Raw genomic sequence first — 14,855 nt, forward strand, 5'->3', positions numbered from 1 at the left:
TCTCTCACAGGTCAAAACCCAGATTCAAATGTAAAGATACAGCTTTCCCAGCAGCTGTGCCAGGACTTGCAAATCAGAGGCGTGACCTAGACCTGAGCTTTGCCTCTATGGCAATTCGAAACACGAAAGAAAGTAACATCTAGTTTCTAAAACTAATTTAAAAAGTAATATGAAATGTTTATAAAGTAATCTGAACTTGTTACAAGGTTAACTGAAGAAATCGCCCTGAATGGGGAATAACTGCTCTCAGGATAGGACCAATGGAGAGAAGAACTGGAGCCAATCATTAGCCTGCAACCGCACTACGAGCCGACGAATCAACGATCGTAAAACGCATCCCTCATTTGCATACCACTGCCTATAAATAGGCAGGATCCTGGCTCGGGCTCCGTTTTCTCTTCTACCAGAGGAAAGCGACACAGCATGCCTGAACCCGCCAAATCCGCGCCGGCCCCGAAGAAGGGCTCCAAGAAGGCGGTGACCAAGGCGCAGAAGAAGGACGGCAAGAAGCGCAAGCGCAGCCGCAAGGAGAGCTACTCGGTGTACGTGTACAAGGTGCTGAAGCAGGTGCACCCCGACACCGGCATCTCGTCCAAGGCCATGGGCATCATGAACTCGTTCGTCAACGACATCTTCGAGCGCATCGCGGGCGAGGCGTCCCGCCTGGCGCACTACAACAAGCGCTCGACCATCACGTCCAGGGAGATCCAGACGGCCGTGCGCCTGCTGCTGCCCGGGGAGCTGGCCAAGCACGCCGTGTCCGAGGGCACCAAGGCCGTCACCAAGTACACCAGCTCCAAGTGAGCTTGACAAGTAAGCGTCCTGTCCTCCAACCCCAAAGGCTCTTTTCAGAGCCACATGTTTTCACAGGCAGAGCTGCGCACTACCAAGCGTTGTGGCCTCAGCTTGGGTTCCCGTAGGTTAATGGGGGACACTTGGGACAGCATCCCGTGTGGTCCTGACCGGCGTCCCCTGTGTGAACAGGGTGCCCGGCCGCGGAAACGAAAGCGCGCCGAAGAGGCCAGCGCTCACTCCCCCAGCCCGTGCACCTCACGGCCACCTTCCCACCACTGCGCGGGCGCGGACTCCGCCTTTTCTCAAGGGTCACCCCACAGGGTCTCCGCAGCCAGAGTGAAATTCCAAAAGCCCGCCGCCAGAAGGCGGGACTTCCTGTTCCGGTGGCTCCAGGCTCGCGCCCCAGGGACGCTGTAAGACTCTGCGACTCGGACCGTCCCCTCCCCCTCCCCCGCCGGCTTCCCGGCCTTTTCAGAGTCCTGCCTGAGCGTCTGGTCCAGGACTTTAAAATGTGTTCGGGGGCTGCAGCGCTCCAGGAAGGACTCTAAGGTTCTTACCAGTTGTTCATTGTGCTTTACCGCTTTCCTTCTGAAGCTGCTGTGAATAGGCGATCGTCATTACATTTGACTTCTTCAGAGTGTCCTGGAGAAGAATCCATTCACCCCTACTCTCCTCTCTGGCTCCCAGATGATCCCCCAGTGTCCTCCCAGACCAACACCCTCCAGTGCAGTCCCGGACTAAGAGGGCTGGGTGGCTCAGCAGCTCCCAGTCCGTCCTTTTCTGTGCGAGCTTCCTTCCAAGCCCTCCACCTGTCCTGTCTCCAGTCTCGCCCCCCGGGCTCCGCTGAGCAGCTGTGTGTGGCAAAGGAGACAGGGACTCACCCGGGCGGGTCAGAGCCTGGAGAGCAGATGTGGACTCGGGCCATGCATTTTAACATACTAATGCTGGACACCAAGGTCTGGAAGGCTGCTGTTTGTGATCACTTGATGCCAAAGACGCTAAACCGTGAAAGTTAAAAGCAGGATTTGTCTCCTTCCCTCATTTTCCAGGCACCGTGACCTAGAGGCTTCCTTCTGAGAGTTAGGTGAGAAAGACTGGCTTGCCTGCACCACACCTGTAAGTGGAAATCCCGAATGCGTCCAAGAAGAGCCAACCGTCCTCCAGACACTCCCAGCCAGCCTTCCCAACCCCACTGTCCCATCTCCCTCTGTTCTCTCAAGAAGAGCAAAATAAGCACAAAGAAACAATGAGAGTTTGTTTTCAGTTGCCAAATTACAGCTGCCCCTCAACTTTTTCTGACCATCTTGATTTCAGTGTGAGATGATACTAAAAGTCCTCTGTCCCTGGAGAATCGATGTTTCATTCCACAGGGAGAGTCATGTAAGAAAGCATATTGGATCCTGTCTGATTCCCTCTGCCTTTCAGGGATCCCCCTACTGCATGAAACCGGAAATCCAGCTCTGTAGCCTACCCCTTACGGAAAACTCAAACCAAACCTCAGAGAATTCTCATCCTCCTATTTCTCTGATGTTTCAGGTTTGGGTTTTTGTTTTGATTTCATATCATTTATGTTTTATTTTCATGTATTGCTTTTCCCCACGTTTTGGAATTCCGAGACCTCTCCAGCCTCCAGGCCTTTGCAAATGTTCTCTTCCTGAAATGCCCCGGATTGCAACTTTGTCCCCAACACACATACACACACACACACACACACACACACTCACACCACAGTTATTGTTGTTGTTCTTTAATCAACTCACTTTTCAGTTCAATCAAAATGTTATTGGGGAAGCTGATCTGCACCATTAAAGACTCTCACAGTCACAAAGAACTGGCCATATTCCCAGCCCCAAACCAGTCATTACTAAGAGCCTGGGACTATCAGGACTACTGTGGCTGAATCAGGACCTGATCCCTGAGAACAGGGAGAAACTCTGCCTTCCCTAGGGCACAAGGCAACGAAGGGGGAAGACCAGAACAAAACTGAGGCTGTGTCAGGGTGAAGGAGGGGAAATGGCAAAGACTGGTACAAAGGCCTTCTAGGCAGAAAGAGCCTCCATCTGGCTCATTCATACCCCAGGTCCAACAGGGAATTATGTCCTGAGTTTACAGAGCAGCACTTCTAACCTTGAGTGTGCATCGATATCCCCTGGAGGCTTGTTAGAAGACAGCTTGCTAGCCCCACTCTCAGGGTTTTTGTTTCATTAGCTCTGGTCATATCTGGGCACTTGGCTTTTTTATTTGTGTATTTGTCAGAGACAGAGCACAAGCTGGGGGAGCAGCAGGCAGAGGGAGAAGCAGGCTCCCCACTGAGCAGGGAGCCTGATGTGGGACTCTCTCCTAGGACCCTGGGACCCTGACCTGAGCTGAAGACAGACACTTTACAAACTGAGCCACCAAGTTCCCAAAGATACAAATTCTGCTTCTAGCTGCTATGCTTTGAGAACATCTAATACTTGTATAACGAGCTAACCAAAGCCCCTTCCAGCGTGGAGGGTTCTGTTATGGAATAGGAGGAAAGAAAAATCAGGTGCACCCCGATGGCTCAATTGGTTAAGCGCCTGCCTTAGTATCAAGTCAGGACCATGGCTTCCTGGGATCAAGCCCCACCCCACCTCCCTGTCTGCCCAATAAAGCCCCAGGGTAGGAAGGAGTGTGTGCTCAAGGGTGCAAGTGCTGTGAGCTGGGGGACTAGGAAGCAGAGACAAGGTGTAAGAGACAGGGCTGGGGGTTCAACAGATGCTGAGCATTTCCGACCTTGTGGGCCAGTGAGGGCAGCCAGTTGTATTGTGCCCTGAGAAACTCTTAGAATTTGAAAGTACCCAAGCTGCTGTGTGGAAAATGGGATTTATGGGATTAAAGGTAAAAACAAGCAGAAGGAGGAAGGGAGAGGTTATTGCAATAACACTGGTGACATTATTACAGGTGTCATGGGAGGAGAAAGTCTAAAGAAGATACCGATGAACAGGGTCTCGTGGGTGAAGAAACACGGAGCTGACATTGACCGAGCACGTTCCGTGTGTTTAAGAGACTGTACCAACCTCTTTGCAAAGGGTAGCTCACTTCGTCCTCTCACCACCCACAGTATCAAGACCCAACTATTCTCTCCTAGTTGACTAGGGATGAGCAAGGTGTGGGGCTGGGGTTAGAACCAGACTGCGTCTCCAGGCCGTGTGCTGACCGGCACCTGACAGCGCTGCTGCACTTCCTCGGTGAATGATGCAGAGTTAGGGGACAGGATGAGGTTTCAGAGACTGGGACATGACAATTTTTAAAAACCCTTAAGCGTTCCGCTGGAGGTCAAGTGCGTTGTTGTACGTGTGAGTCTGGAAATCAGAACAACTTGGGGACTGAACATGGAATTTTTGGAGAGTTTGGAAATAGAAACTTTACTGTTGTTGGCACACGCTGAAACTGCCTTTTACCTATGGAGAAAGAATAAAGAAGCACTCGAAACTTTAGAAAGAAGGCAGCCAAAGATTCTAATTGGTGAGGAAGAGAACTAAGAGGGTAGGGTCACAGAAGTCAAGAAAATACTTTCAGGCAGGAGGTCATGGACAATCTGCTGTGACATCACTGAAGTGAGAACACATAGAACAGTTAGATGCCGTAAATGGAACTCACTGGAAACTCAGGGTACAGATACTAAACGGCAACCCAGACATATGGGACACTTCAGAGCTCAGGATTTTGCCTCTTCTCTGGGTCCCAAGAGTCCCCACATTGTCACTTTTTCTGTTGGGCCATCGTGTCTGATTGATGCCAGCACCCTTCCAGCTGAATTTAGTGGATCTACTATCCAAGAAACCAGGGAAAGGGATAGAAGAGAAAGGCCTGAGGACCCAGGGATTTCTTCAGAGTGGTCAGAGAACATCTCTTTCAAGAGACTTTTTTCTTCCTTAAATTACCTGCAATTTTTTATGATTGCATCCACAGAACTTGCATTCATATACTGACAATTTCATATGAATATATGTAATGCATATCTGTTGAACACATACTATAATCATATTATTTACCCTGAGTTGTCTCACTCAATCCTCACAAAAATATGAAGCTGCTTCTGCATTACAGATGGAAACACTTAGTGATTTGCCAAAGACCACAAAGATAGAAAATGCCAGTTGGGGACTTCAAGATTATGCCTTCATGGTTTAAAAGTCCTCATCTTTTTAACTGGGTCTCTAATTCATGAGGAATAATGATAAAAGTGAGAGCAATAATAATGAAAGAGAAAACATAAAGGCTTTATTTACCATGTGCCATGTACTAGGCAAAAAGCTTAGTACCAAATATTTGATTTTATTCACCCCAAACCCATAAGGTAGATATTACTGTTATCCTCATTTTACAAATGGGGAAACAGAAACACAGAGAGGTTAAGTGACATGACTAAAGACGACACAAACCCAAAGACTAAGCATCGTTCTGTATAATGTTTCCAGTTTGTTTTTTGTTTTGTTTTGTTTTGTTTTATCTCTGAGGGGATATTGGGAACTTGTAAACTTAATCTATGATTTGCTCAATGACATAGACTACTACATACCTAGAAGTTGTCAGTGTATTTACCGAGACTGATGATGAGATACAGGGTCGATAGGCCTTAAGAAAAATTCATGGACTACTCTCTGAATTGGGCTGAAAATAAACTCCGTATTGTTTTTATTCATTCCCAAATCATCTGAGATTGAGTCCGTTTGGTCATTCAGGCCTCTGAGAATCGGAAGTTTTCAAATTGGGCTATTTATCTTGCATTCTTACTCACAAACTGTTAAGACCTCATCTAACTTCTCAAGAATATATAGGTCTACTGCCCACAGTGAATAAAGAGTGACAAATTATTCTTGTTCAATTTGTTCTTTATGTAATATGTCTCCTTTCCTCTCTTACATTTTGGATGTCTTGATCTCAGACCCTGAAGTCCTAGACTCCAAATTACTGACATGAGTCCATGGAGCCCTGGGAGTTCCTGGAATGAGTCTCAGAGGAAACATGAAACAGAGGAAACATGGGAACACAGCCTCATGAAATGTCTATATCCACAGGAATATTTTCTAACACATTCTCAAAGGAGTTTGTGATCCACTTATTGTTAAGACCAACTCTACCAAAAGGAGCCAGTACTTTGAAACATCCGGATTACAACTGCCTAGGACATTTGGACGGTCCGTGTATTTGTTTCTACCTTGTAATGAGCTCCTACTCTGTGTTCTGTCCAGAATGGAACACAGTAGAACATACACTAAGGAAAGACACCCATTTGGAATCATCTTTCCTTAAAAGCAGTTTCAGATCAATAAAGCGACTGTCCACACTGCTACCTAATTTAAGAAAACAAAGCCGTATTTGGTTTGTAAAATTAAGTTGCTTTAACAGAGGTTCGACAATAAATTAGCCTAAAGACAGTTATTCATGTCACACGGGACAGATGCACTGTGATTAATCCAGCTCTGAGGGGACAACTGTCCTTCAAGTCATCGCTCTGCTGTCCCTTAGGACCTGATGCCTCTGCTAGGTCAAACATTACCTTTTTATTGGGTGGAAAGAGGGAAGGTTTTAAAGCCCAGACCTGAGAGTGACTTCTGCTGACTTCCAAGAGATTTTAGCTACATTCTTACCTCTGTTGCCAGAAAAGCCAGGACATGTTGCCTAAGGCTAGAGACCCATCTAACTCGCTATGCCTTTGTTCCAGTGAACAAATTTTATTGGAAAATGACCAGCTTACGGTGAAATGATTCTCACATTCTTTAAAATATAAACCATTCTGAACACATACACATTGGCAAAGCAGACAGTCAGACACTAAGTTAACAGAATGGGCAACCAACTTAAGAAACTTGCATTTTTTCCTGATCCATACAGGTGGGATCTAAAGAAATGAGTTTAAAAGACCAGCCCCGACCCCGCAGGATGTGTGGCAAGCAGGCAATACTATCCTCACTTGTTACCTGAAAAGTACACAGCATTGTTAGATCATGATTATTCGCCATTACGAGCCAACAGACACTAGACTGCTGCATTTGGATAAGTCTTTCTGGATTCAAAGTAAAAACAGCTCTGCAAAAGAATTCTTGACAGGGAAACAAACGTACCCACCCCACCTGTTAGTAAAAACTGCCTAACTTCACTTGTTTCTCAGAGAAACGAACGCAGACGCACAGTAGCAAGCTCTATCAATAGAACCTAGAAATGGCAAAAGAATTACAAGTAATTATACACCAAGAAATGAACAACTCTTTCTGGCGACTAGATGGGTGGCCCTGAAAAGGGCCTTTGGGTGAGATACGAAAAGTTCCGAGGCGGAGACAAAAATGCTCAGCCCCCGAAGCCGTAGAGGGTGCGGCCCTGGCGCTTGAGCGCGTAGACCACGTCCATGGCCGTGACCGTCTTGCGCTTGGCGTGCTCCGTGTAGGTGACGGCGTCGCGGATCACGTTCTCCAGGAACACCTTGAGCACCCCGCGGGTCTCCTCGTAGATGAGGCCGGAGATGCGCTTGACGCCGCCGCGCCGGGCCAGCCGCCGGATGGCGGGCTTGGTGATGCCCTGGATGTTGTCGCGCAGCACCTTGCGGTGGCGCTTGGCGCCCCCTTTGCCCAGGCCCTTCCCGCCCTTGCCGCGACCAGACATGGTAACTCAAGTCTCTCCAAACCCCTGAAGCACCACGAACTGGGGCGCCAAGCAGCCCTTTTATAGCAAGACGACGGACCTGTTTGAAAACAGCAAGGGCAGGGGCGGGACCACATTCAGCTCCCGCCCACCGCCTCTTACTCAGGCGCCCAGCGCCGCGCACACCAGACAGGCGGAGTACCTGAGGCGACTGTGCATAAGGGTGGCGGTGCGGGCATGGGGGTGGGTGTAATTCCACAAATCCCCCCCCATGTACGGTCATCAGTGTGTGCGTGAGCGTGCCACACTTGCAGCCACTATGCCGGGCACCAACGCACACGCTCTCCACAAAGAAGCCTCCTACCTGGCCTTCACACTTCCCAGATAACCCGAGAAATACTCAGTAACTACTGGCTGTTGTCCCTAGGAGACGCTGGAAATAAAGTTTAAAGTTTGAGGCTCCTCACAGCTTTTTCGCTAAGTTTTTGTTTGTCTTATCGAGTCATGTCTGGTTCGCTAAGCGAGGCTCGCGGGGATGCAGCTGGACAGCCCTATGGGAGAACTAAGAACGTTAAACCTTTCAAAGTCAAATTGGAATCCGTTACATCTACACTGGTAGTTCTTGCTCACAAGGGCAATCCTTGACTTTAATGGATTAATAAATATACCTGTTAACAACAGTTAGGGGTTTTGGTAAGTTTGGTAATGGTATTGTAATAACACCATTGTAATAATTCTTTTCCTATGCATTCCTATGTGTGTTCTCTTAAGCACTTAAAAGCATTATTCTGGAAAGAGGCCCATTAGCTTCATCAGATATGCAAAGAATTCCATGACCCGAACTGATCAAGAACCCATCTTTAGGATCATCAGAACCTTGAAAGACTCTAGGTTTTGAAAATGTACAGAGAGGAACTTTGGGAAATGCCATGAATTTTGGAATAAAACCCATATATTGATAACAATACTCTAACGGGGTTGTGTAAGGGTAAATAGCAACGATTTTCTTCACTTACCAGCAGCAAAGATATCATAGCAAGATGTCGCCTGGTGTACGAAGGTGCAAAGGCAAATATCAAGCAAGTACCCAGAAATACAAGTTTGAGAGTTAAGCAAGGGGACTATGCACCTGAAGGGAGCGAGACACTGGGAAATTATCCACATCAAAGTACTCATGACCCCATGAAGGTGACTGGGGCAGCACTTTGGAGTCTCCCTACATTGACATGGCCTAGACACAGCTCTTCTTTCTTGGTACTGAATCTCTATTAATTCCCCCATCATGGTTGTAATTCTCCTTTTTCTGTTTCTTGTATGCACTGACTACTGTCACAGCTTGCCACGGCTAAGCCTTTCTGGAATTCATACTCCTCATTGTAACCGCTGAATAATCTTCAAAACCAATTATGGAATCAAACCACCATAAGAAGAATAGGAATACCTTAGCTCCATGACAAGTGGAGATAGAAAGTAAAAATGATTTATACTGAGTTGCTTGTTCATCTTGTCTCACCCATTTGAATCATGTTCATTTTTAACCTACAATGATGCTAACTTTCATGTTTGCCTTGGATGTGCTGAAAGAAGTATTCAGTCATTTCTTGATTTTGAGGGGATCACAAAGGAGGGTGAAATCTTCTGCTCTGTGCATTCCCACCATTTGTTTCCTTCACCATGGAAGAGAACCACAAATTGCTACATGTTACAAAATGAAGATACTATGTTAAAGAAAAAGAGTGAATTTAAGGAGTGAAGAAAAGCACATTACATCACTTTCTGTTGTAAATCTATTTTCTATTCAACATTAAGCACCAGTTGTAATGTGTTTCCTTCTATAAATAAAAAAGATAGAATATAAAACATACTTTTTTAAAAATGTCCTTCTCTCAAGGGAATTACATAAGCATGAGAATGTCTGTGTCTGTCTGTTGTACATGTGTATAACAGTTGACTCTATTACATTAATCCGTTCCATATTTTTCTTCTACAAGCACAGCAGAAATCTGTACCCACACTTGTAAATATATTAGTAACTGATCCCCCCCCCCAATAAAATCAATGCAAATAAGATAATATTTCCAACCAAAACGGGGAGACAATTCTTTTTTATGCCTCTTCTAAGATTCCCGTCATCTATGGCAAACCTAAATCCAAAAACCATTTCAGGAGGACCAGACATTGCTGCATTCCCCATTTCCCTGGACAAATCTTGAATACCTGAAACCCCCAAATTAACTAACCCGCCGAAGTGTTACTAAAAACTGTGATAACGATTTTTTAGACAAAATAAAGACTGTTCTTGTCAGAATTAGCTGTTACTCCAAGCATCCTTTACTCTCATTCTTGTAGAGAAATGGAGGAACAGCCTGTGTTATTTCTCTTCATATGAAACAGATTTTCTGGGTAAATCTCCATGAGAACTGAGCAGTTGTTGAATATATGAGGAGCCAAGAGTGTCTAGAATATCACTAGAGAGCAAGAGATTGAAAGCACAAAGGGAAGAATTTATATTTTAAGGGAAAATCGAGAAGTTGTCTCTCTGACCGGTGAATCTCTGAGAGTGTCAGGGGATTTTGAAAAAAGCTGAGACTGACGAGATACAAACTGGAAGACGAAAGCATGAAGATCTCAAAGCAGGAGGTGTCCCGCTTCGCTCCCGAATAGAACCGGTGTGATTCCTCCACGGGAAATTTTATTTTTTCTGCTTTCCTCAGTTGTAACAAACACAATTCCGGGACAGAGCGGAGACTCGGTTGCTGTCAGGTTGGGGACGGAGCCGGGAGCCAATCAGCGCGCGGCGTCGTGGTTGTATATATACACACACGCGCGCCGGCCGCGCAGCTCAACTCCGAGACTTTCTTCTTCTTCTTCTTCTTTTCCGCTTTTCCCGTCAGGAATCCCGACGCACGATGTCTGAAACCGCACCTGCCGTGCCTCCCGCCCCGGCCCCTGCCGAGAAGACGCCCGTGAAGAAGAAGGCCCGCAAGTCCGCCGGTGCCGCCAAGCGCAAGGCGTCCGGGCCCCCGGTGTCCGAGCTCATCACCAAGGCCGTCGCCGCGTCCAAGGAGCGCAGCGGCGTGTCCCTGGCGGCGCTCAAGAAGGCGCTGGCGGCCGCCGGCTACGACGTGGAGAAGAACAACAGCCGCATCAAGCTGGGCCTCAAGAGCCTGGTGAGCAAGGGCACCCTGGTGCAGACCAAGGGCACCGGCGCCTCGGGCTCCTTCAAGCTCAACAAGAAGGCGGCCTCCGGCGAGGCCAAGCCCAAGGCCAAGAAGGCGGGCGCGGCCAAGCCCAAGAAGGCGGCCGGGGCGGCCAAGAAGCCCAAGAAGGCCGCGGGGGCCAGCGCCCCCAAGAAGAGCGCCAAGAAGACCCCAAAGAAGGCGAAGAAGCCCGCGGCGGCGGCTGTCGCCAAGAAAGTGGCCAAGAGTCCGAAGAAGGCCAAGGCTGCCAAGCCCAAAAAGGCGGCCAAGAGCCCAGCCAAGGCCAAAGCCCCGAAGCCCAAGACAGCCAAGCCTAAAGCGGCCAAACCCAAGAAGGCGGCCGCCAAGAAGAAGTAAGAGAATATGGAGTAGTTTAGAATCTTTAAAGGCTCTTTTCAGAGCCACCCCAGATCTCAAGAGAAGAGCTGTTGCACTCTGCAGGGGAAGGGGGCGTGGCGGGAAGGACCACTCCATGGACCAGGGGCGACACCTACCGGGACGCTAGTTAAGTGCACTATAATATAATTTAATATTTTGGAGTCCTAGTTTCCCCTTTATTTTCTTGAAGTGCGCGGTTTATACATTTACTGACCCACATTCCATACGGTGCGTTAAGAGGGAGCATGACTTGGGCCATAACTCTTACTAAAATTTCCCGTCACCGTGTGCTTGGGGGACGCTAGAGTCATGTATATACCCACCTTAAAGACTAAGTGCTTAAGCCACCAAGTCCATTGAGAGAACAGAAGGCATTTCAGCGGCCACTGTAGTCCAGCATATTGCAGAAATCTTGGTCCTTCCCATCAAATTAGCTGCCGCGGAATGGCGCGTTTCTCCCCTAATAAGCACCCGCCCGCCAGGACCAGTATCTAGGACGTAAAAACCAAATGCGAGACCCCTCCCAGAGTTGGACGTTGTACCACCCAGCAACTTGTCCACATACAAACCCAGTTACATCTTCTCCACGAAACCTTCACCTACTCAACCATTAAAAAGGGACGTACTGTTGCTTGAAGCGGATTATTTATAGTAGCTTCGGGTAGCCTACTCTAGACCTTCTGATTGGGTCGAAGCAAACCATCAAGTCAGCCAATGAAAAGCTAGATCTTCTAGAATCTCCTACATTCGCATTTGTGAAGACACACTAAAATTAATCCAATCGTAAATGACCTTACTAACCTCGAGGAATACCGCATCTATAAATGAACGTGGCCTTGCGGAGATAGACTCTTTACCCCCAAGTTTTAGCAATACTGTAGTTTTAGTACAAAGATGCCTGAACCCACCAAGTCCGCTCCGGCCCCGAAGAAGGGCTCCAAGAAGGCGGTGACCAAGGCGCAGAAGAAGGACGGCAAGAAGCGCAAGCGCAGCCGCAAGGAGAGCTACTCGGTGTACGTGTACAAGGTGCTGAAGCAGGTGCACCCCGACACCGGCATCTCGTCCAAGGCCATGGGCATCATGAACTCGTTCGTCAACGACATCTTCGAGCGCATCGCGGGCGAGGCGTCCCGCCTGGCGCACTACAACAAGCGCTCGACCATCACGTCCAGGGAGATCCAGACGGCCGTGCGCCTGCTGCTGCCCGGGGAGCTGGCCAAGCACGCCGTGTCCGAGGGCACCAAGGCCGTCACCAAGTACACCAGCTCCAAGTAAACTTGCCAAGTAAGCGTCCTGTCCTCCAGCCCCAAAGGCTCTTTTCAGAGCCACGCATGCTGTCAATAAATGAGCTATAATTCTTTCTAAAAGCTATTCTCAGATGTATCCTACCAAGCTTAAAGCTAACTAAGAAGCTTCACTTTCATTTAGGGCCGCGCAAAAAGTATCTGTTCATTTCCCGGTCAGTTACAACACCCACCATAAGCTGAGCTCTCACTATGAGCGAAAACGGTTCTCTAGAACCATTATTCCTTTAGTTTCACGAAACTAATAATTCTAAATGAAAATGCCATTTCTAATGTAGACCTTCTGTTTCCATGTGCAGGGCTCCACATTCATTGTTACATTGTTCAGGAACTTGGTAAATATCACTCCGTGGAAGCACATAATAGAAGGCTCTGAAAACTGTTCTGTTCAGAGCTTTTCACTTTCTTTTTAGATATGTAATACTGAAAAAAGCTGAAGACAATATGAGTATTAATGGAAATCTTACATCCGCTTTTCTGGTGTGCTAGCTTTGCAATTCCTCCCCTCTTTGCGGGGGGGGGGGGGGGGGGGTCTGTGCTGTGTCCTAAAGGCAGAGGGACAGGAAAGGGAACCTCTCCTGTCAGAGAGGGCTTCAAATGCTGTCACCTACTATAGCTTCTCTCCTAAGAAGTCCTATTTCTTTTAATCTTTAAACGGCAGCATTTAACTGTAAAGCCCTCCGGGTCACAAGAATACAAAGGATTTTCCAAAAAGATTTGAAAGAACCAAATACAAATTCTAGAAATAAACCTAGCTGTAAATTAATTATATGAAAATTAAAATTAAAGGCTTGCTGGATAGGCCAAATAGTCTATCGACCCCAGATGAAGAATTTACATGAACTCTGTAAGCAGAGTTGATCCAAAATGCGGGAAGAGAAATGTAATAGTGAATTTAAGAGATCTGGAATTAGAAGTAAATTTGGCTGCCATACATCTAATCGGGGTACCACAAAGAACCAAAGAGAATGGTTCAGGAGCGAGCTTTCAAAAATCATGGCTGAGAATTTTTTAGAGTTGTCAGATTATGCATTAATTAAAATTAATTTAATTAATTAATTAAAAATAAATAGAGTGAAACTCATACACCAAAGGGAGTCACTCTGTCACATGGTGAAGTAACCCCCACAAATTCTCCCAACAAATGTAAGGCTGATTTTCACAAGGTTCTGCTTTCTATTCAGTTCTGAGAGATGACATCAGACTAAAACACTGTAATAAACTCTTGGGCATGATAATTAATAAAGGTATATAATAAGTATAATAAGTATATATAAATAATTTGATTACCAAACCTTGTCGATTCTAATCAATATTGATGGACTATCTTCTCATTGCCTATAATCCTACCATTAAAAAATCAAAACATTTGATATTCTTCCCAATGTTTATTTCTGTTAATTACTTTTATCACGTTACTATGTTAGCTAAAATCACAAACTATTTGCCATGTTAGGTGTGCTAGCAGACATCACTGTCTTTGTCTTCCTTCTCATGGAAGTGACTTTGGTAGGTCATGCCTTGTGAAAACCTTGTTTGCCTGCGTGCAAATGTCAGCATGTAATCAGTATGTGTTGATTAGTTTCCTTCTAAATATATTTGAAGAGTTCTTACTAGTAATGCTGTGTGAACTGTTGCATTTGATGGAATCATGTGCTTTTCCTCCTTTATCCTGCTCCAACGCAGTACAGGTAGATTTCCTAGTGTTCCTCCATACTTGCATTCCGAGGCCAAATTTTATTTGGTCGTGTTCTGTTATTATCTTAAATATTGGCTGCACACATTTTAGTGTTTCAGAGGTATTTTACCTCCTCTGTTCACAAATAAAATCATGATGATTTTCTCTTTGGGGTTCATCCATGAACATGGTGTCATTAGGATTAGGATAATGTCAAAAGCTTAATTGTGGTCCTTCCTCTATACTCTAGTGCTGCATAACAAACTACCTAAAAAATCGGCAGCTTCAATCAACAAACATTTATTATCTCATTTTGTTTCTGGGTTGTCGGGAATCCAGAAGTGACTTGCTGGGAGGTTCTGACCAGGGTCTCTCATGAGGTTGGAGTCAAGACATAAACATGGGCTACAGTCACCTGAAGGCTTAACTGTGTCTGGCGAGTCCCCTTCCAAAGTCGCTCACTCCCATGCTACCCTGCTGGCTCTTGGCAGGAGGACCTCAGTAGGACCTCCATGCCCTGCCACGTGGACCGCTCAGGAGGGCTAATGGATTCTCTTCCACAAAGACAAATCATAGAGAGAGTGGGGGAGCCTGAGAGAGTGGGAGAGTGCTCCGTGGGGAGCCTGCTTCCCCCTCTCTCTCTGTCTTTCTGCCTATTTGTGCTCTCTGTCAAATAAATAAGTAAAATCTTTAAAAATATATATTTTTAAAAGAGTAGATAGAAATCAGCAGTATGATCACCTGGACCTAATACTTTTATAAGTGGTGGCTTGTTAAGAATATCAGGAAATTAGACTACATTGACCATTATCCACAAAGACCACAGAGACAAAACCAATCAAGCTCCCACATGATGTCCTGAGGGACTTTTCCCTGAGATTGTAAGGGACCAAA

At 46.5% G+C, this 14,855-nt stretch overlaps 4 protein-coding genes across 4 annotated transcripts; 3 read left to right on the forward strand and 1 right to left on the reverse strand.

The window, feature by feature from the left end:
* Nucleotides 1-386: 386 nt before the first annotated feature.
* LOC123392656 (histone H2B type 1-C/E/F/G/I) lies at nt 387-2,420 on the forward strand. Its single transcript, XM_045082281.1, has 2 exons — nt 387-813; nt 1,845-2,420. The coding sequence occupies exon 1, from the start codon at nt 424-426 to the stop codon at nt 802-804; it is 381 nt and encodes a 126-aa protein (XP_044938216.1). The 5' UTR covers nt 387-423; the 3' UTR covers nt 805-813; nt 1,845-2,420.
* Nucleotides 2,421-7,048: 4,628 nt separating this feature from the next.
* LOC123392662 (histone H4) lies at nt 7,049-7,450 on the reverse strand. The gene has a single exon (XM_045082288.1). The coding sequence runs from the start codon at nt 7,420-7,422 to the stop codon at nt 7,111-7,113; it is 312 nt and encodes a 103-aa protein (XP_044938223.1). The 5' UTR covers nt 7,423-7,450; the 3' UTR covers nt 7,049-7,110.
* Nucleotides 7,451-10,225: 2,775 nt separating this feature from the next.
* On the forward strand, nt 10,226-11,609 carry LOC123392644 (histone H1.4-like). The gene has a single exon (XM_045082252.1). It carries the CDS (start codon nt 10,311-10,313, stop codon nt 10,956-10,958), a length of 648 nt encoding a protein of 215 aa, XP_044938187.1. The 5' UTR covers nt 10,226-10,310; the 3' UTR covers nt 10,959-11,609.
* Nucleotides 11,610-11,724: 115 nt separating this feature from the next.
* On the forward strand, nt 11,725-13,903 carry LOC101678978 (histone H2B type 1-M). Its single transcript, XM_045082282.1, has one exon. It carries the CDS (start codon nt 11,874-11,876, stop codon nt 12,252-12,254), a length of 381 nt encoding a protein of 126 aa, XP_044938217.1. The 5' UTR covers nt 11,725-11,873; the 3' UTR covers nt 12,255-13,903.
* Nucleotides 13,904-14,855: the final 952 nt, after the last annotated feature.

This window comes from Mustela putorius, unplaced genomic scaffold, assembly GCF_011764305.1.
Source record: "Mustela putorius furo isolate JIRA1106 unplaced genomic scaffold, ASM1176430v1.1 tig00000594_pilon_pilon_pilon, whole genome shotgun sequence".
Taxonomy (NCBI): Eukaryota; Metazoa; Chordata; class Mammalia; order Carnivora; family Mustelidae; genus Mustela; species Mustela putorius.

Excerpts from the sequence above, each read along its gene's own strand:
- LOC123392656 (XM_045082281.1), top strand. The coding sequence starts at position 424 with ATGCCTGAACCCGCCAAATCCGCGCCGGCCCCGAAGAAGGGCTCCAAG.
- LOC123392662 (XM_045082288.1), bottom strand. The coding sequence starts at position 7,422 with ATGTCTGGTCGCGGCAAGGGCGGGAAGGGCCTGGGCAAAGGGGGCGCC.
- LOC123392644 (XM_045082252.1), top strand. The coding sequence starts at position 10,311 with ATGTCTGAAACCGCACCTGCCGTGCCTCCCGCCCCGGCCCCTGCCGAG.
- LOC101678978 (XM_045082282.1), top strand. The coding sequence starts at position 11,874 with ATGCCTGAACCCACCAAGTCCGCTCCGGCCCCGAAGAAGGGCTCCAAG.